The following is a 20,898-nucleotide window of genomic DNA, read 5'->3' as shown; positions in this document are numbered from 1 at the left end:
TTGGTTATACACTGTCATCTCTCCAGTCTGGAAAGCCGTTGTTCAGAAACACAAGTTGTCCAGATATTTTTTGAGCAGAGCCAAGCAAATCAGTCCACCGGATGAGGATAATGGATCGGATCAGCTGATGTCCATCTCACAGCAGCTACAAGAAGTTAATAAATCCAGCGCTCAGGCTCAGCTCGCTGCCAGCTTGCCTATTAATGTAGGCAGTGTTATCCAGCCTTCAGATGGGAGTCAGATAATTTCAATACCTATATCCAATGCCTCTTTGAACAACAAATCTGAATTGCCCAGGGCTCTCCTGCAACATTCCCCTGGTTAATTCCTCAGATTCTGCTCAGATGTCTACAGCAATGCATTGGTTCAAAAAATGCAGCGTAGGAATTGACCTTTGTTGTGCCCATCTCTGGAGCAAGAAATACAAACAGCACCAATCCAATTGTTTACAAAACTACAGGATCAGGGTGAGCTTCAGCAAGTGCAACTGGCCACTGGACAAGAGCTGTCATCACCAATACTGATCAAACTGTCCAAGGTGCTGCAGTACAAGACCAAACTGTACAACTGTCCAGCAACATGCATTGTTTAGTTTAGTTTTCAACATTGCAGAATCCTACTCAGGTGATCATCAGGGCACTAAATGTGACATTATCTTGACAAATAAACAGGCTGGCAAACCAGACAGGTAGAGCATCCAAGCACTTTTCAGATCCAGAATGTTCAGCAACTGACTGTGACTCATTTCATCAAGTAATTCTGGTGAAACTATTTGTGTCCAAATTACTAAATGTTTAATTAGTTGTGCTGCCAGTAATGCAAGTGCTACTTGACTTGCATCTCCTCTTCCCTCAACATCACGAGCATATTTTAGTATAGTACTTTGGGAATGGAAACATGGAAGATACAGAATTGGGATAAGTACAACAGTTCTTATTACTCATATATCAATATTAGGTTTCAGGTAAGTATTTTCATCTGATGTGTTTTGCAGTTCAAATGCTTCTGGTTAGGTGTTGTAATGTGTTTCGCAAACCAAAAAATTCCAAAATCCAAAAATTATTTGATCCCAAACATTCCTGACTGGAGAGATTAGTGCAAAAGACCTACTTTAATTTGCGAAGACAGTTGAGAAAGGAAATCTAACAAAATGTTGTTGTCACTTACCTGTTAAATGGGTGCAGCTAATCTTTTGTTCAGAGTTTTAAATGAAATGAAATGAAAAATGAAAATCGCTTATTATCACGAGTAGGCTTCAATGAAGTTACTGTGAAAAGCCCCTAGTCGCCACATTCCGGCGCCTGTCTGGGGAGGCTGGTACGGGAATCAAACCATGCTGCTGGCCTGCTTTAAAAGCCTGTGATTTAGCCCAGTGAGCTAAACCAGCCCAAATGGGTGCAGATAATCTTTTGTTCAGAGTTTTGCACTTTCCATTGGTGGCATGTTAGCCAATTTCAGGTATATTTGAACAAGCAACATACAAGCAGTTTTCTTATATAAATGACAGAAAAACTAAAAATGGGAGCTCATGTACTCCACATACAGTGTCAAAACTTCAGACACACTCATGCCACAATCAACATATAAAAGTTTCAGATCAACTTGATGAACTCAATGTTTAAGTTTAGAGGAGCTACTGTATTTGGTCACCACTGACTTTGAGTTGTCTTGCTGCAATATAATTGTATTCTTAAAACTAGCAAGTATTCCCTTCCTGTATCCTACCTATGTTTACCTGAGCTAGCTGCTCACTCGAGAACTTATAACGTAATGTTTATTTTTAATTGCAGTTCTTGGTAAAATATTCCCTTGATCAAAGGAGGTTGGTCCTGGTGAACACCATTCATCCACATTATCAAATTCCCAGGTCAAACAACACTCCCTTTATTCTGCTACAACTCAGAAGAGAACACTTGATTGAACCAATATATTTTTAATTTCCCGTAACAGGCATCCCTGTAGCATCCACATGAGAGTGCAAAATAGCATTTAGGTTTGCATTGGATGCACAGCCATCAGAAACTAAGTTCAGATTGTGCAAATTCATGCATTTAGGACAGCTAAAATTATTTTATTCTTCACACTGTACTTTAATGCCATTGGCAAAGAAATTCTATTATTCAAAGAAGGATCCAACATAGACAGCCACAACCCATCTGTCATTAAGAAATTTTGAATTTGGAGGAATACTACCAAGTAATTTAATTATGTTATTTTGTTAGTTTCTACATTTGTACAGAGTACTGAATGTGAATAATAAATGAAAATAGTATAGAAATTGTCCCAAAACTCCCCAAGTCATTAAGAAACTTTGAATTTGAAGAAATTCTACCAAATAATATTATTTAGTTATTTTACTCAGTTTTTAAAGACTTTGTACTTCACACTTCTGGGGGCCAGTTTAGTTTACTTGGCTAGCCAGCTGGTTTGTGATGCAGAGCAAGGCCAGCAGCAAGGGTTCAATTCCCGTACTAACTTGTGGTTATTCATGAAGGCCCGCCTTCTCAACCTTGTCCCTCACCCGAGGTGTGATGATCACCACCAGTCAGTTCTCTCCTCCTCCAAAGGGGAAAGCAGCCTATGGGCACCTGGGACTATGACGACTTTACCTTTTACTTCACAACCAAATGCAATAAAAGGTAAGCGTGAAATTTGGTTGCATGAAAGGTACATTAACAAAAACACTATTGTGCCCACAAAATTAGGCAAACCACATATTCCAGAGATATTTCCACTGTAGCAGTACTGCAATTCAAATGCAGATTCTCCTGTGGCATATCAGCTGATCATTTTCTAACAACGTTAAGGGCACATGTAACCCACATGATGTTGATAATCAGCAGTTTCGTGACACATAACTGAATGATCACCGTTTACTCTTAAATCAATTTGACTTTATCAGTTTGCTTGAACAAATGCGTTTGCCTTCGCATATGAGAAAAGGTTTTTGATTCCTAACTATTGTAATCTTGAATTTTGTTAAATAACGAGTTATGCCAATCCTTAAATTAGGAACAGGTATCTTCTATGCATCTATCAATGCCAGTGAACTAAACTGTAAAAAATTAAAAAGTGCTGGTATATTTTACCAATGTTCACTCACTGAGTGCTATTATTTTTATTTCACAATTTAAACATTCTGCTGTAACATTTGGGGTCATTTGGACGTTTCATTTAACATAAAGTAAATCATTTTGTATATACAGGCAGATTGAGCAAGGATATTGCAGCGGAGCCACAGACTACCCATCCCACCGCATTCATTATTTGACAACGTACTGGTTAAGTCTTTTCCAAAAGTGCGCGAAAGGTAATTACGGGCTATTTTACCAATGCAAAATATGACCGCACCAACAATTAACAGTTCAAACAAGCAACTTTACACACCGGAATCATTTCTCTTGTCCGCCATTTTAATCCCACAATTCCTAGATTCCTCCACCCGAACGCTGAGTTGGTTACCTTGGTGACTGACTGGCAGCCAAAGAGGGTGGAGGTGGAGGAGGAGCGAGGACAGCCAGCTGGGCGGTCACGCTGGGGGGAGAACATGAATCTGCGGCACGCGCCCAAACAAGGCTTCGAACGTTCGACTGGCGGCCGCGTGTCCCGGAGCGCATCGAACAGGCGACCGTTAAAAATAAAAGATCCGCCAGCTCGCGCCTTTCTTTCTGATCTGGGGGGCTGCAGCTCAGACGCTCGTTCGGGTGCTCGCTGGCCACCAAGCCGGCCGGCAGGCAGCCCCCAGGACTGAAAAACTCCCTTTTTAACAATAATAAATAAAACTGAGAATCGGTCCTCGGGAGAGGAAAGTGATGGCAAAGTTCCATTGGTGACCATTTTATTTTTTGCAAGCTGTCGTGTTTAATGGCAATAAAAAAAAACAAAACAAAAAACGCAGTGAGAAAGGTGCCGAGGGTTTTTTTTTATCGTAAGAAGTCTTACAGCACCAGGTTAAAGTCCATCAGGTTTGGTTCAAATCACTAGCTTTCGGAGCACTGCTGTGATTCACCTGAGGAAGGAGAGGTGCTCCGAAAGCTAGTGATTTGAAACAAACCTGTTGGACTTTAACCTGGTGTTGTAAGACCTTCTTACTCTGCTCACCCCACTCCAACGCCGGCATCTCCGCATCAGGGTTTTTATCGGTTTGGGCTCCGTTTGCATCGCCGAACGCGACGCGGTTGCAAACGGCATTGCAGCTTGAGTGACTGGGGGGAGGGGGGCTCCTGGGGCGGGGGCCTCGTGTCGGCTTTTGTTACATTCGATGACGCCTGAGCGGGTTCACATGCAAATAGAGTACGCCAAGATAGCGAGGAGGATGCGTTTAAAAACTCAGGTACATTAAAAACTGTATAATCTCCAGGTACCGTTTGTATTCGGTTTTCAATTTAAAAGCAAAACAAAAAATTAAGGGAGAGCGGGGGGGGGTTTGTACCAGTTACCCAGTGTTGAAAAGTTTGACGCTCAGCCGTTGAGCTTAAGTGCTCCGGATCATCTAAAAAAAAACGATGGTTTAATTTTGTGGTGGGGGGAGTTTGTTTGCAAACAGATCAATCATTATTTACAGTGTCATAGGAATTGATGGCATTCTGAGGAAAGACAAGTAGCACGGTGAAATCTAATGAGACTTTGGGACCCTATTCGGCTCTTAATTATTCTCTGCTGTACACCTGTAAACCGGTCATTCAATACCCAGAGAAAGATATCCCGTTTATTAAAAAATTAAAAGACCTCAGGGATTCACAGCCTGCTGAGATGGTGTGAAAACCTCAGCACGGTATATCGCGTGCTTGTGTAGTAAACCGGAGAATTTGGAAAATAAATATCTTAAGCAATTGTTTTGTTCAATTCTGCCATTTTCTACGACCCACACAACTTTACAAAGTGAGTTTCATTTGGGAGAATGTTTTCAAATTATTTACGACTATTTTTTGTTAAAATTGTACAAAGTCACACCAGCAAGCAACGATTGATGCAAATTACACACCGTTGCTCCTCAGCGCACCATTTTCCGCCGACTAACATGAAAGGTCAGAAATCCCGGTTATCGGGAAATGTTTTCGTTCTTACCCGCCTACTGTCGGAAAAAACCGCCAAAACTCGAGATCTGGCGCCAAATTTGACCCAATGAAAGAAAAACTTTATGCGCCTTTTTGAGGGGAGTAGTAACAAATTCTCAAGGAATTCAGATTGAAGTAATTGTTCGTCCTAAGAATCCTACCTAATACAATGCGTATTTCGTTTAGTTGTAAAGTATTCCTTTTGAAAATATGCCTGTCCATTTGAGCTTAAATTGGGAAACCCAATGGAATCTGCCTCGTAATTTTGGAGCATCCGATTTTCTGCTGGAAGTGACAACGGGTACAGGAAGCATCTGTTCATCAGCAGAACTTTGTAAAGACTGTTGATCCCTTGTGATCATCGTGCATTGTCCGTCCTTGACATTTGTCTTTAGTAGTCAGTCTTGCCATTTTCCTCCATTGCCCAGCTCATTGTGACTCCCTTTAGTTGGTCATATTCTTATTTGCTCAATCACAGTGGGAACAGTTCCAGCAGTGGCTCTTCCTTTCGCTGCTCTGTTATTTCAGAGGTATCCCACTGCCTCATCTTCATGCTGCTTCTCAACAATATCATTTAAATAGCTGGTTTAGCACAGTGGGTTAAACACCTGGCTTGTAATGCAGAACAATGCCAGCAGTGCGGGTTCAATTCCTGTACCGGTCTCCCCAAACAGGTGCTGGAATGTGGTGACGAGGGGCTTTTCACAGTAACTTCATTGAAACCTACTTGTGGCAAGTGATTTTTAATACATAGAGAAGTAGGAGGAGGCCTTTTGGCCCTTCGAGCCTGCTCCGCCATTTATCATGACTGATCATCCAACTCAATAGCTTAATCCTGCTTCCTCCCCATAACCTTTGATCCCATTCAGCCCAAGTGCTATATCTAGCCGCCTCTTGAATATATTCAATGTCTTAGCATCAAGTACTTCCTGTAGTAATGAATTCCACAGCTCACCACTCTTTGGGTGAAGAAATATTTCCTCATCTCTGTCTGAAATGGTTCACCCTGAATCCTCAGACTGTGACCCCTGGACATCATTGGGAACATCTTCCCTGCATCTACCCTTTTATAAGCCTCTATGAGATCCTCCCTCATTCTTCTGAACTCCAGCGAGAACAGTCCTGACCTAGTCAATCTCTCCTCATACGACAGTCCCGCCATCCCTGGACTCAGCCTGGTAAGCATTCACTGCACTCCCTCGAGAGCAAGAAAATCCTTCCTCAGAAAAGGAGACCAAAACTGCACACAATATTCCAGGTATGGCCTCACTAAGGCCCTCTATAATTGCAACAACACATCCTAGCTCCTGTACTCAACCTCTCGCAACGAAGGCCAACATACCATTAGCCTTCTTTACCGCCTGCTGCACCTACATGCTTACCTTCAGCGACTGGTGCACAAGGACACCCAGGTCCCACTGCACACTCCGCTCTCCCAATTTGCAACCGTTGAGATAGTGATCTGCCTTCCTGTTTTTGCTTCCAAAAAGAATAACCGCCACTTATCCAAATTATACTGCATCTGTCATTGATTTGCCCACTCACCCAACCTGTCCAGATCATGCTGTAGAATCTCTGCACCCTCGTCACAGTTCATCCCCCGCCAACTTAGTATCATGTGCAAACTTTGAGATGTTACATTTTGTTCCCTCATCCAAATCATTAATATATATTGTGAATAAATTGGTTACTGCCTGCCAATTTGAAAAGGACCCATTAATTCCTACTCTTTGTTTGCTCTCTGCCAACCAGTTTTCTCTCCACCTCAATACACTTCTCCCAATCCCATGCATTTTAATCTTGCACAATAATCTCTTATGCGAGACTTTGTCAAACGTCTTCTGAGAGCCTAAATATACCACATTGACTGGCTCCCCCTTGTCAACTGTACTAGTTACATCTTCAAAGAATTCAGATTTGTTAAGCATAATTTCCTCTTCATAAATCCATGCTGACTCTGATGGATCCTGCCATTCCTTTCCAAATGTTCCACTATAAAGTTCTTGATAATGGATTCAAGAATTTCCCCACTACCAATGTTAGTCTTACTGGTCAATAATTCTCTGTTTCCCCTCTACCTCCCTTTTTTGAATATTGGAGTGACATTAGCTACCCTCTAATCTGCAGGGAGTGTTCCAGAGTCTGTAGAATCCCGGAAGATGACCAGCAATGCATCCACTATTTCCAGAGCCACCTTCTTAAGAACTCTGGGATGCAGATTATCAGGCCCTGGGGATTTATCCGCCTTCAATCCCATCAATTTTCCCAGCACCATTTCTCTCACTCAACCTTTCATTCTCCAACATTTCTGGTATCTGATTTGTGTTCTCTTTTGTGAAGACAGAACCAAACTATGTATTCAATTGCTCAACCATTTCTTTGTCCTTTATTATACATTCCCCTGTTTTTGTCTGTCGGGGGCCCACATTTGCCTTTATCAATCTCTTTCTCTTCACGTATCTATAGAAACTCTTAGTGCCAGTCTTTATCTTCCCTGCAAGCTTACTTTCGTACTGTATTTTCCCCTTTTTAATCAATCCCGTGGTCCTTTTTTGCTGAATTCAGTTGTGGGCTGCTTTCACATGTCTGTTGATGCTGCTCATCTCCTGTTCATTTGCTACACTGCTGTTGACCTATTGGGGTTTTTCTTCATCATTTAGTTGTGGATGGGCCTTAGTTTAATTCAGCTCAACAATGGGAAGACTGAAGCCAATTTATTCATCCCTTTGTTACTGACGTCAACTGCTTCCTGACTAAACCAGATTGTTCACAACCTTGGTAAACATTTGTGTACGAGCAAAGTTTTTGATTCCATATTGTCTCCACAAGAGCCACCTACTTTCACCTCTTTTGTTACCTACCTAAGCCCCTCCCTGAGCCCATCTGCTGATCAAATTTTGTCAACTCTCATCTGGTTTACCTCCATGCTTACTGTGGCTGGCTTTCTATTCTCCACTATTGGATCTCAATGTGCTCTGCACCATTATGTGCAAGCTCTTTAGCAGGCTGCCCTGTGCACCTCGCATTTCCAGGTGTAACCACATTATCCTTCTTTGGTAGACTGAGCCCTGAAAGTCAGCATTGCGGAGTTCTCTGCAGTAGAGCTTGCAAGCATTCTAGATCTCTGGCACCTGCGCCACCTTATACACTGACCATTGCTCCCGCACATTTGTGCTCAGTCATTCGTCAAGTGAAACTCCGTTGTCTGGTCTACTTAAACGGGATATTGTGCCAGTGTCTGAGTTGGTAGGTGAAAGACTAAAGTTAATTGGCAGTGCATCCTCAGGAAGGTGGACTGCTTGAAGTGGTATCTTCTCATTTTCAGCACTTGAAATGAAAAAGAGGAATAAGAGTAACCACCACTATCTGGTTGTTATCATGTTTGTGGGAGCTTGTGCACAGCTTGAATGATGTGTATCCTATCCTACAACAGTACGTCAAAAATATTTATTTCAAGTTTAAAACCCTCAGGGTATTCAGACGTTTTTAAATGAGCTTCATAAGTGCAAATGTTTTTAATGTAAAGGGAGAGCAATGCGAGTTGTTTGGCTTCTGAAAGCAGTTGCACTTTTTTATGTAATGTGTGTAGACTGTACTAGAGGTAAAAAAAAAACAATGGCTAACACCCTCTTCCCATACCATTGATGGTTGCCAGGTTTTCTACCACTGGGGAGAGAGCGTTTAGACTCCAGTAGTATTCTCCAGTTGCCAGATTTTCTGCAAGGTAGAAAGGAGTGTTATTGACAATCTTGTGAGGTATTTGGAGAATGTGTTGATCATGGTATAATAGTTGATATACTGTCTGCAATGAATGATGTGAGATGTAGGAAAGTGAGTCTTGCAATAGTATTGGATGTATGACTAAGAGGAGATGATGGTGTGGTTCATTGATTGCAGGGGCATTATGAGTAGCAAGGTTAGAGGTGGAAGAAGAAGGAAGATAACTAGTAATTTAATTGCCAATTTTCATTTGGTCATAAATCTTTTTCTGGCATTGCACCTGTTCCTTGGAGCTAAGCTATTGGCACATACTTTCCCTTCTACCACTGTTCATTGGTGGTATGGAAACAATATGGTAGATTTGAGCCTGGTAATGTGAGTGCTCATGATAGAGCTATCGCATCCAAAATCCAGTTGCTAGAGTGGGTACTTCTAATAATAATAATCTTTATTGACACAAGTAAACTTACATTAACACTGCAATTAACTTACTGTGAAAAGCGCCTAGTCGCCACATTCCGCCGTCTGTTCAGGTACACAGAGGGAGAATTCAGAATGTTCAATTCACCTAACAACATGCCTTTCGGGACTTGTGGGAGGAAACTGGAGTACCCAGAGGAAACGTGCAGACTCCGGACAAACAATGAAACAAGCCGGGAATCAAACCTGTTACCCTGGAGTTGTGAAGCAACAGTGCTACCCATTACTTGGGTAAAATATATTGCAGAGGAGTCCAGTGAATGAAGGGGTGCAACAATGGTGGGACATGCAGAAAAAGCTACTGGCAAGTTTAAATAATATTTGAATGTTCAGGGAGATGATCAAAAAGCAAGATCCATGGACTAGCAGAATGGGTTTAAAGAGTAGAGACTAAGAAAGCACAATGCAATTACTGATGGTGGGTCCAAAAGTGACCCTTGCGTCAGAAAACAATCATGTTACAGAGGAAGAGCTTCCAATAGTGCAAGATTGTGTAATAGTCCCATCACACACAAACGCATAAGTAGAGGCTATGGACTAAATTAAACAATTAAAGGCATGAAATAGACTCAGAAGCAGAAGCCCTCATGAGCATAAAGGTTCGGTGGCAGACAACAAACTTGGGGATAAAGGCAAAAAAATGGAAATTAGTTGGTTGGAAGAAGTTTGGAGTTTGTTCTGAGATGTCGGATAAGGGAAAAACCACCTTTTGTCACAGGTGGATTTGGATTAAAAACATCCTTGCAAATGGGAGTTGTATGAATAAAGCGAAGCTAGTTGCATAGTTGAAAAGGGTGTTGCAGATGCTCGAGTGGACTCTCCCTCATTTGTAAAAGTAATTTTGAACATTTTGTTTTGGCTCTTTTGGCCACATATTCAAGGGACTATTGATCAGACAACATCAAAGTCACATTTCTATTGGCCAATACTTTGCAGGGATATGTATTTCTGAGACCACCCTAAAAGGCAGTAGTGGTAGAAAGAAAACCATGGAAACTCCACAAATGCCTCTATGCCCTGAATGATGCTTCCAAGGTGTGGCAGGTTCTTGTGAAATCTGTTTTGCTGAAATAGCAGATTCAAAATTGTTTTATTGGTATAAAGGAAAGCATAAAAGCACCAACATGATATGTGTAAATAATTTCTTATAGAGTGGTACTGCAAGATGTGTCATAGAATCCCCACAGTGCAGATGGAGGCTGTTTGGCCCATCAGGTCTGCACAGACCCTCTGAAAGAGTACCTAGACCAACTCCCCCCACCTAACCTGCACATCCTGGACACAAAGGGGAATTTGAATCAATCAACCTAATGTGCACATCCTTGGACTATGGCAGGAAACATGAGCACCCGCAAATAACCCTGCAGACACTGGGAGAAACTGCAAACTCCACACCCAAGTCACCCAAGGTCAGAATTGAACTCGGGTCTCTTGTGCTGTGATGCAGCAGAGCTAGCCACTGTGCTACCATGACGCCCTACTGTGAGTACTGTTTGCGAAGTGTGTGATTAGCAAGACTAGAAAGGAACTTCAAATCGGGAGTCAGATCTAGTGGTATTTAAATATATTGGCTTAGATGCAGAGCACAATAGCTATGGAATAACTTTAAATCAATATTGAGAGACTAACTCCCATCCTGTTTAATTGTGCTGGATTCCCACAGAGAGATGATGTTATATCCAAAGACGAGTTGGAACAAATGTGAAGCTCATTAGGACCTACCACTCTCCCTCCACTAATGGACCAGGGTTCCTCCATGTTGAACACTGCTCAGCAGAAGCATTGTCATTAGCAAGGTCACTTGTGTTGTGTGGCAGTTTCACTAATTTTAATAGGACAGATTCAGAACAAATTTAGTGGCTCTTCCTGGACATCCACACTCGACAACACTGTGGGCCATCAAAAGTGGCATGATTTTATTTGACCACAATCTAACCTCAGTCTGGCATATCCCTCACTCCAGCATTACCATTAAGCCGGAAGATGACAATGTCTGGTGGCAGCATGTAGAGGGGAAGTCGCACGTTGGGTGGCTCCTGCTCAAAGCATGTTTTTAGGAGTTTTAATGTCCAGTCCTGGGGGTAATTTGGGAATGATTGAATGTAGGAAGATATAAAGAAGGCAAAGAATGTCAAAGAGTCAAAGGAAAATAGACATGAAGATGGGAGGGAGTGAGAGCTCACCGTTGAGTGAGAAGACCTGCCCGGGGGCTGGCAAGATGTCAGAGGCTGGGCTGCAGGGTGGGGCCGCACTGCTTACGGCAGAGAAGATGACTGAGGTGATGGTGCTGAGAAAGGAGAAGGCGGTGGCATTGAAGGTGTTGGTGGAGGAGGCAATTGTCCCGGTGAGGATGGCTGTGGCGAAGGCATTGGCCGAGGTGAAGGAGCAGGGCGAGATGATGAAGGGAGTGGAGGAGGCCATGGCACAGCCAGTGATCAGCTCACCGCGATGGGGGATGAGCTGCAGAGGGTGGTCGAGGCCAACAAGGGTCTGCGAACAAAGTTGGAGGACTTGGAGAACCGCTCGAGGGGGCAAAATTTGAGGATTGTGGGCCTGCCCAAGAGGATGGAGGGCTCGAGGCCGACGGACTACTTTGCCAAGATGCTGGGCGGAACTGATGGTGGAGGGAGAGGAACTCTCTTGGTATGAACTGTACCGGGTTCATCGGTCACTGAGGCCTAAGCCGAAGTTGAAAGAGATGCCAAGGGAAGTGATCATCTGTTTTCATAGGTACCATGTGGAGGTCTTGAACTGGGCAAAGCAGTAGCGGGAGGTGCTGGTGTTCGCATTTGCCAGGACTTGACGGTGGAACTGGCAAGGAGGCGAGCAGCTTTTGGCCGTATAAAGACAGCATTGTACAACAGTGAGATGTGGTTTGGAGTGGTGTATCCAGCAAATGAGAGTCATCTACAACTCCAGAGACTTCTATTCTGAGGCAGCTTAGGCGTTTGTGAAGGCAGAAGGCTTGGGGCAGAAGTAAAGAATGTGACTAAAGAGGTGTTGTGGAAGGGGAATGGGGAGAGTATATATGCAGTTTTGACTTATGTTTTTCCTTTATGTGCTGAAATAGAGGTTAATTGGCTTAGGCCAGTTTTCAGAGGCTACAGTCACAGTATAAAGGTGAACCAGCTACAATGCAGACTTTGTTTGTACTGAGTGCTGAATTTGGGTGCATTTGAGTGCTATAGTGAGAGTTGGTGACTGAAGGACTCAGGTGAGGAGGGAGCAAGGTGCTCTGTTCATTTCATTTCCTCAAAGAGCGAGAAGGGAGCCAGGAGTTTACAGAGTGCAGCTGACTGGGAGCAGAGTCGGCTGGCGGAGTTCCAGTTGGTCCACAGGACAGCTACATTCTGTAAGGTAAGAGGGGATGCAGGCTAGGGCAGTTGCATGCTCCTGTAGGATGTGGGTGGTGAGGGATAGCATCGGTGTCCCTGCTGACAAGACCTGCAGGAAGTGCACCCAACTCCAGCTCTTCAGAGACCGTGTTAGGGATCTGGAGCCAGAGCTGGATGAACTTTGGATCATCTGGAACGCAGAGGGGGTAATAGAGAAGAGTTACAGTGAGGTAGCCACACCCAAGATGCAGGACCAGAGTAGCTGGGTTACAGTCTGGGGAAGGAAAACGAACGGGCAGACAGTGCAGGGATCCCTCGTGGCCGTTCCCCTTCAAACCAAATATACCGTTTTGGATGCTGTTGAGGGGGATGACCTATCGGGGAAGGCCCTAACGGCCAGGTCACTGGCACCGAGTCTGGCTCTGTGGCTCAGAAGGGAAGGGGGAGAATAGAAAAGCAATAGTGATAGGAGACTCAATGGATAAGAGATTCTGTAGTCGCAATCGAGACTCCCGGAAGGTATGTTGCCTCCCGGGTGCCAGGGATGTCTCGGATCGAGTCTACAGGATTCTTCAGGGGGAGGTTGAGCAACCAGAAGTCGTGGTGCACATGGGCACCAACGACATAGCTAGGGATGAGGATTTAAAAAGTGATTTTAGGGAGTTAGGTTGGAAGCTAAAGAGCAGGACAAGCAGAGTAGTGATCTCAGGATTGCTACCGCTGCCAGATGTAAGTGAGGCAAGGTACAGAGAGAGTGCGATGAACACGTGGCTACAGGACTGGTGCAGGAGGGAAGGCTTCAAATATGTGGATCATTGGGATATCTTCTGGGGAAGGTGGGACCTGTACATGAATGACGGATTGCACCTAAACTGGAGGGGCACCAATATCCTGGGTGGGAGGTTTGCTAGAGCTCTTTGGGTGGATTTAAACTATTTTGGCAGGGGGGATGGGAACCAGAGCTATGGATCAGAGGATAGAGTAGCTGTTGGAACAGGCAGAAACAGTATGCAGCAAGTCTGTGAGGAAGGATAGACTGTTGATAGGGCAAAGTTGCGCTCAGTGGAATGGGTTAAAGTGTGTCTGTTTCAATGCAAGGAGTCAGGAATAAAGGAGATGAACTTAGAGCATGGATCAGTACTTGGAACTATGATGTTGTGGCCATTACGGATACATGGATTTCACAGGGGCAGGAATGGTTATTAGATGTTCCGGGGTTTAGATGTTTCCAGAAGAATAGGGAGGGAGGTAAAAGAGGAGGGGGAGTGGCACTGTTAATTAGGGAATGCATCACAGCTGCAGAAAAGGAGGTAGTTGAGGAGGGTTTGTCCACTGAGTCAGTATGGATGGAAGTCAGAAACCAGAAAGGAGCTGTCACTTTATTGGGAGTTTTCTATGGACCCCCCAATAGCAGCAGAGAGATAGAGGAACAGATTTGGCGGCAAATCTTAGAAAAGTGCAGAAGTAACAGTTGCTGTCATGGGTGACTTCAACTTCCCTCATATTGAGTGGAACTTCCTTACTGCAAATGGTTTGGATGTGTAGAAATTTCTGGATGGTTTGGGGTATCCGAGGTTGGGGGAGGAGGATAGGGCCACATTGAAGGGGGTGATAGGGGAGCAGGAGATAAAGGAAGCAATTGGGAGGATGCAGTCGGGGAAGGTAACAGGGCCGGATGGGTTTCCGGTGGGGAAATTTAGGGGTAAGTTGGCGCCGGTAATGGTGGGGATGTTTGAGGAGGCGATGGGGATGTTGCCACAGACTTTGGGGAAAGCACCAATCTCAGTGTTGCTCATGAAGGATAAGGATCCGACAGAGCATGGGTCGTATAGGCCCATATCACTCTTGAATGTGGATTCAAAGGTGCTGGCGGGTAGGTTGGAGGAGTGCCTCCCGAAGGTGATAGGGGAAGATCAGGGTTTATGAAAGGGAGGCAGCTCTTTTCGAACATTAGGAAGGTATTGAATGTAGTTATGGCACCGGCAGAGGGGAGGGAGATGGAGGTGGTGAGGCATTGGACACCGAGAAGGCATTTGACGGGGTGGAGTGGGGGTATTTGATGCTGGTTTTGGGGCGGCTTGGGATTGGGCTGCAATTTGTGGAATGGGTAAGATTACTATGCAGGGAGCTGAGGGTGAGTGTCCGTACGAATAGTATGAATTTGGGGTATTGTGCTCTGCACCGAGGGACCAGGCAAGGATGTCCGATGTCTGCCCTGTTTGCGCTTGCGATTGAGCCTTTGGCCATTGCGTTGAGGAGTTTGGGGTGTGGAGGGGGATAGTACGGGGGATGGTGCATAGGGTGTCTTTGTACACAGACAATTTGCTAAAAGGCTCGGCAAAGTCCACATGCACTTGCACCCATGTCCTGCATACCAACTCCCATGGATGTTGGGAGGCTGATGCAGGGAGTTTTTGATTCTTCTGGCAAAGGTCGCATTGTCTCACCAAATCAATGATATCTGAGTCGAGGCCAGACCACCAGACGTAGCTCCTGGTGAGCATTTCATTTTCGATACCCCAGGGTGGCGATTATATCGTTCCATTATTATCGGGTGGCACCCTGGGCGAGGGACGACTACTCAGAATCCCCAAAGAATGATACCGTCCTCAACATTGAGTTTGTCTTATTTGGTCAGACAAGGCTTAATTTCCTCCTTCTCGGATCATGTGCTTCAACTTAGACAGTGTTGGGCCTTTTTGCATCCAGGCTGTAATTTGCCTTGCAGACACTGAAAAAGTCGATAAAATATTTAGGGTCATCATAACTTTTGGCCTTGCAAGAAGGGAGAGTCCAGACCGAGTTGAATGAAATAATTTAAATTTATTTCAGGAGCTTTAGGTACATGGGGCGAAATTCTCCCCCCCCACGACGGGTGGGAGAATAGCGGGAGGGCCTTCCCGACTTTTTTGACGCCCTCCCGCTATTCTCCCCCCCCCCCCCCGCCGAAATCCCGACACGAATCGCTGCCGCCGTTTTTTTACGGCCGGCAGCGATTCACAGCTGTTAGAAGGGCCGAAGTCCCAGCCCTTTACGACCTTTTTACGAACGGCAAACACACCTGGTCCTGCCATTCGTAAAAACGTCGTGACCACCTGGAAAAAAATAACCATGGCACCGATTGGCACGGCAGTACCACGGCCGTGCCAAGGGTGCCATGGGCCCGCGATCGGTGCCCACCGATCGCGGGCAGCGGGCCCGATGCCCGCGCACTATTTGTCCTTCCGCCGCCCCGCAGTATCAATACGCGGGGCGGCTGAGGGGCAACCCGGACCGCGCATGCGCGGGTTTCGCGCAAAAACGCGATGACGTCACCCGCGCATGCGCGGGTGGAGTCTTCCCACCTGCGCATGCGCGGCTGACGTCATATGACGCGTCAGCCGGCGCTAAATCCGACAAGCGGGTTTAACGATTTTCGTTAAGCCCGACTTGTCGGGGCCTCCGACGTCGGGCTGCTAGCCCCGACGGGGGACCAGAATCGGTCCCCCGTCGGGAAGGGGCGCGATGCCGTAAAACCCGCCCGGGTTTTACGGCAGTTTGACGATTTCTCCCGTTTTGGGAGAATTTCGCCCAAGGTACCCAGCGATACCTAATACGAAAATACTTGTGATCAGTAATCCTGGTATCCTTAGAAAGTAGTGTTAGCAGTAACAAAGGTTTTAGTTTGCCCATCCATCTAGAGGCCCCACTCAAATTTCATAACATTAACATCTGTTCTCGAAAATCAGATTTTCTGTTTCAGTTGTTGATTAAGTATAAAGTTGTATTCTTTGTGTACATCCAGTTTACCTGTCTTGGTTCATCACCAAACTATTTGATTCACAATTTCCTGTTTTTAAATGCAAACAGAACAATTAACTCCCCCAGTACACCTACGTAGGAGTACATTGGGCGGCACGGCTGCACAGTGGGTAGCACTGTTGCTTCACAGTGCCAGGGTCCCAGGCTTGATTCCCAGATTGGGTCACTGTCTGTGCGAAGTCTGCATGTTCTCCCTGTGTCTGAGTCGGTTTCCTCCCACAAGCCCTGTTAGGTAATTTGGACATTCTGAAATCTCCCTCCTTGTACCTGAACAGGCGCTGGAATGTGGCGACTGGGGGCTTGTCACAGTAAAAGTAACTTAATTGCAGTATTAATGTAAGCCTACTCCAGGGTCCCAGGTTCGATTCCCGGCTGGGTCACTGTCTGTGCGGAGTCTGCATGTCCTCCCTGTGTGTGCGTGGGTTTCCTCCGGGTGCTCCGGTTTCCTCCCACAGTCCAAAGATGTGCGGGTTAGGTGGATTGGCCATGCTAAATTGCCCGTAGTGTCCTAAAAAGTAAGGTTAAGGGGGGGGTTGTTAGGTTACGGGTATAGGGTGGATACGTGGGTTTGAGTAGGGTGATCATTGCTCGGCACAACATCGAGGGCCGAAGGGCCTGTTCTGTGCTGTACTGTTCTATGTTCTATGTACTTGTAACAATAAATATTTTTATTTATAGCGTGAGTCCAGGCTTTATTCCGGAAGTGTTCAAGTCGCCCCGTCCCCTTAGCAGGGAAGCACATATTCCCCTAAGGATTCTGGGATTAGAAGATCTCCGATGCCATATGTCTCCTAAGGAGAGTGTTTATAACATCTCTGCCCCCCACCCCCTCCCTCCCCAATGGTCCGAAGGATCCTCCACAGCGTTGATGAGGAGGAGGAGAAACGGAAGGGGCAATATCATGTCCCCGAAGCATTAGGTTTGACGTTGAACACCATGCCAGGGAACGCCATTTTCTACTGAAACGCTGCAGTAGGACACTGGCAAGAGGCAGTTATGCAGCAGATTCCACCTCAGACCCGGCTAAAGGCTGCGTGTCCATTTCACAGTTTGAAGTGGCCATATTCTGCGGACGTGTGTCAAGGCCTTCATATGGTGCCAGAATAGGGCTGTCTGTCTTTGGTACTGGGTATTCCTGGACTAGGCACACATCAGGAACCGGACACTCTCCATATTGTGACATTTGGCAAACCTCGCAGAATATTCACCATGATGTGCTGAAAGAGTGCACACACCAATGAGACCCCAAAAGACAACAGGGTATATTCGTAGAGACCCCGCTGTGTATTAATTATATATTGACGAGAGGACTCGTCTAGTTCTAACGGTAAATATGCATTGCTCATGTCCAGCTTGCTGAAGGATCACCCACGAGCCAGCTTGGCATACAGGTCCTCTATGCGAGGCATGAGATAGCCTTGAGGCAGTATTGACCATCAGCCTGTGGTCGCCGCAAATGCGGACCATCCCATCCAGTTTCAGGACAGGGACTACTAGTGCCGTTCAGTCAACAAAGCGCACAGGCTGAAAATGCCCAGACCCTCCACAATCGGTCGAGTTCAGCATCCATCTTATCCACCAAGGCACAGAGAACAGGACGTGCCTGGAAATAGTGTGGCTGAGCCACCGGGTCTAGCTGGATTTTAGACACGGTGCCTCTGATGGTCCCCAGACCGAGTTGCAAAACCTCTGGGGACGTCCTGAGAACTTGGCACAAGCCACCAGTCTCTACCTGCAGAATGCATTGCTAGTTCAGGCGCAAGCAATCACACCTCAGTAGACTGGTGCCGTCCCCACGAACCACAATAAGAAATAGCTGCGCCAACTGACGGTCATAAACAACGGGGACTAACACCGTTCCCATGATCTGCAGCTGTTCTCCAATGTATGTAACCAAACAAGCCTCCATGCCCGTCAAAGCCGAAGTCTGGATATCCTGTTGAATATGGTCGACGTGCTCTGGGCTGTCCCAGTGTCCAATTCCATTTACAGTATGTGCCGCTCACCTGAACGGGACACGAATGGGGGCCAGACAGGGCATCGCCAGGCAATGCAATTGCATCACAGTCTCTTCTTCAGGATCGTCCAAGTGCAAGGTCATATCTCGGCAGACATCTATCCCGGCATGGGCGCAAACACCGCTGGCACCCTCGTTACCTACGGTTGCGCCAGAGCCAGCGGTGAATCACCCTCTGACTCTGGAGAGGGTCCCTGTCACAGGGCAGGGCCCCGGCGTCTGTCAAACTGGCTTGGGGGGGGGGGGGGGGGGGGCAGGCACTATGAAAGGGACCGCATCCTAGGGCGTATAATGATGAAGATCTTTTATTGTTGCATGTAGGTTTACATTAACATTGCAATGAAGTTACTGTGAAAAGCCCCATATACCTCCATACCCTGTAATTACTAAACCCCACAATCTCTCCCAAGACAAGGAAATATCTAGCTACTTGCTGGAGGTTCCGGGAAGGCTCAAGCAAGAGCCTCCGTTGCACCTCCGCATCGTCGATGCCACAGACAAAGCGATCATGCAACATCTTAGACAGCGAAGTCCCATATTTGCAAAATTCGGCGCGTTTCTACAATTGGGTCATGAACTCCGTAGCGGACTCACCCGGGACTCACTCTGCCATGTTGAATCGATACCGCTGGACGATTATGAACGGTGGTGGACTAAAACGCTGAGCGACGAGCTCCATGAGCGGGTGCCACCGTGGGCATGAGGCTCTGGATACCCCATAAGAATGCAATGCAAGTTGTGAACAGGACCACCGTTTGGCGCTCATCCTCCACGATAATGTTGGCGTGGAAAAAAGAGTGCATGTGCTCCATTAACTGGGCCCAATCCTCGACCCCGGCGTCAAAGGCATCCAGCCAGCCAAACAGCGGCATGGCGAAGAAACGCAGGCTCTGTCCTGCAATGCAAATACCAGGAGGTGTCTGAGCAGAAAGGGCTCAACTTTGATAGTTGACTAAGTTTACTCCTCGTCGCTAGTTTTGTACTTACAAGAAGGGGAGTATACACCGAGTTGAGTGAAATCATTCCGATTTATTTCAGGAGCTTCAGGTACACGACACTCGGTGATACCCAACTGTGTGAGTTTGGACGGGCCAACTTTATACTGGGTGTGTTCAAGTCACCCCGCCCCCTTGGCAGGGAAGTGCACATTCCCCCAAGGATTCTTGGAATACGAGATCCCCAACACCGTAAGTCTCTTAAGGTTAGAGGTTATGACAGTAACCTCCTCCAGTGTAGGCAAGGGAGCCGAGCTTATGGGCAGTGGGAGGTGACTCAAAGCTCAGCATTAGCTGAGGGGGCTCCTCTAAGAGATAATCATAACCTGTAAGTAATATGGCCCAACACTGTATGCGAGTGGAAGCAATAGGGAGAATTGCCTTATCCTCTTTCAAATGTCCCAACAAGCACTTGTGGTCAGTTGTATGCTGAAACGGCTACCGTACATGTACTTGTGAAATTACTTTACACCAAACAAACGTTACCACCAAGTCCTCCTTCACAATTTGAGAATAACTCCGCTCGGCATCCAAAAGGGTTCTGGATGCATAGCGATATGCCTTTCCGTCTGTCTTTCCAGCGTTGTGAAAGTATCGCACCAACCCCCGTAAGGGGAAGAATTACATGTCAGGATTAATTCCTTTTGGGGTCAAAATGGGCCAATAAATTGGATGACGGCAGTTGTTGTTTAACTTTGTTGAAGGCCTCCACCTGTGGCACTTCCCAACACCATTTTTGATACTTGCGCAGCAGTGTAAGGAGGTCAGCAAGAAAGCCAAATTCGGGATAGATTTTCCAGAATAATTTACTCATCTCAGGAAGAATTTTAACCCCGTTTTCTAGAGCTGGCGCTTCCTTAATGGCCTGCACCTTGTTCTCTACTAAATATAGAGGATTTACTTTACTTTCCTGGATGGAGACCCATTTTATTACCCTATACCTGAAGTAGGTCACTTTGTTTGCTTGAAAAGCACTTGTTTCCCTCTTCAGGTGGACCCACAGCTCTCGAAAATCTCCGCAAGACAAGGTTCGCCAGGTGCTCATTCATAACCAGGACGTCATTCAAGTACACCTCTGCTTTAGGTAACCCTGGGAGTATGTTTTCCACGATCCATTTGCGTATGGCCCACGCTGGCGTATGGGTAAGCGAATACAGGTGCTTGTGCGTGTTGGTCACAATATACTTGCAGGAAGGCTCATCTAATTCAAGTTGAAGATAGGTGTGGCTCATATCCAACCTAGTGAACGGCTGGCCACCTGCTAACTTGGCATACAGGTCTTCAGGCCAAAGGATGGGGTACCTATCAACTTGGAAACCCGATTGATCATTAGCTCCACAGTGACGGGTTGATTTGTCTGGTTTAAGGATAGGGACAACAGGTGTGGCCCACTCTGCAAATTTTATGGGCCTTTGGTACCCAGGTTCGGTCCCTATTTTTTCCAAAGTATTGAACTGGTTTTGCTCTAAAATATTTAGGCTTAGCATCGTGGT

The 20,898-nt window shown here is 46.0% G+C and overlaps 2 protein-coding genes across 5 annotated transcripts in view; one reads left to right on the top strand and one right to left on the bottom strand.

Moving 5' to 3' along the window:
• Positions 1–3,811, bottom strand: part of agbl4 (ATP/GTP binding protein-like 4) — a 1,113,401-nt gene extending 1,109,590 nt beyond the window's left edge. Inside the window, exon 1 of the mRNA XM_038794298.1 lies at positions 3,388–3,811. Within this exon, the coding sequence (XP_038650226.1) occupies positions 3,388–3,412 (25 nt within the window). The 5' untranslated portion in view covers positions 3,413–3,811. The remainder of the gene's footprint in view (positions 1–3,387) is intronic.
• A 429-nt stretch (positions 3,812–4,240) lies between these two features.
• Positions 4,241–20,898, top strand: part of elavl4 (ELAV like neuron-specific RNA binding protein 4) — a 116,554-nt gene continuing 99,896 nt past the window's right edge. For all 4 annotated transcript variants that reach the window (XM_038794292.1, XM_038794288.1, XM_038794290.1 and 1 more), the window contains exon 1: positions 4,241–4,333. In XM_038794292.1, the coding sequence (XP_038650220.1) occupies positions 4,262–4,333 (72 nt within the window). In that variant the 5' untranslated portion in view covers positions 4,241–4,261. The remainder of the gene's footprint in view (positions 4,334–20,898) is intronic.

Source organism: Scyliorhinus canicula, chromosome 4 (genome assembly GCF_902713615.1).
Source record: "Scyliorhinus canicula chromosome 4, sScyCan1.1, whole genome shotgun sequence".
NCBI lineage: Eukaryota > Metazoa > Chordata > Chondrichthyes > Carcharhiniformes > Scyliorhinidae > Scyliorhinus > Scyliorhinus canicula.
The sequence above is the reverse complement of the archived record's forward strand: the minus strand, read 5'-3'. Positions and strand labels throughout refer to the sequence as shown.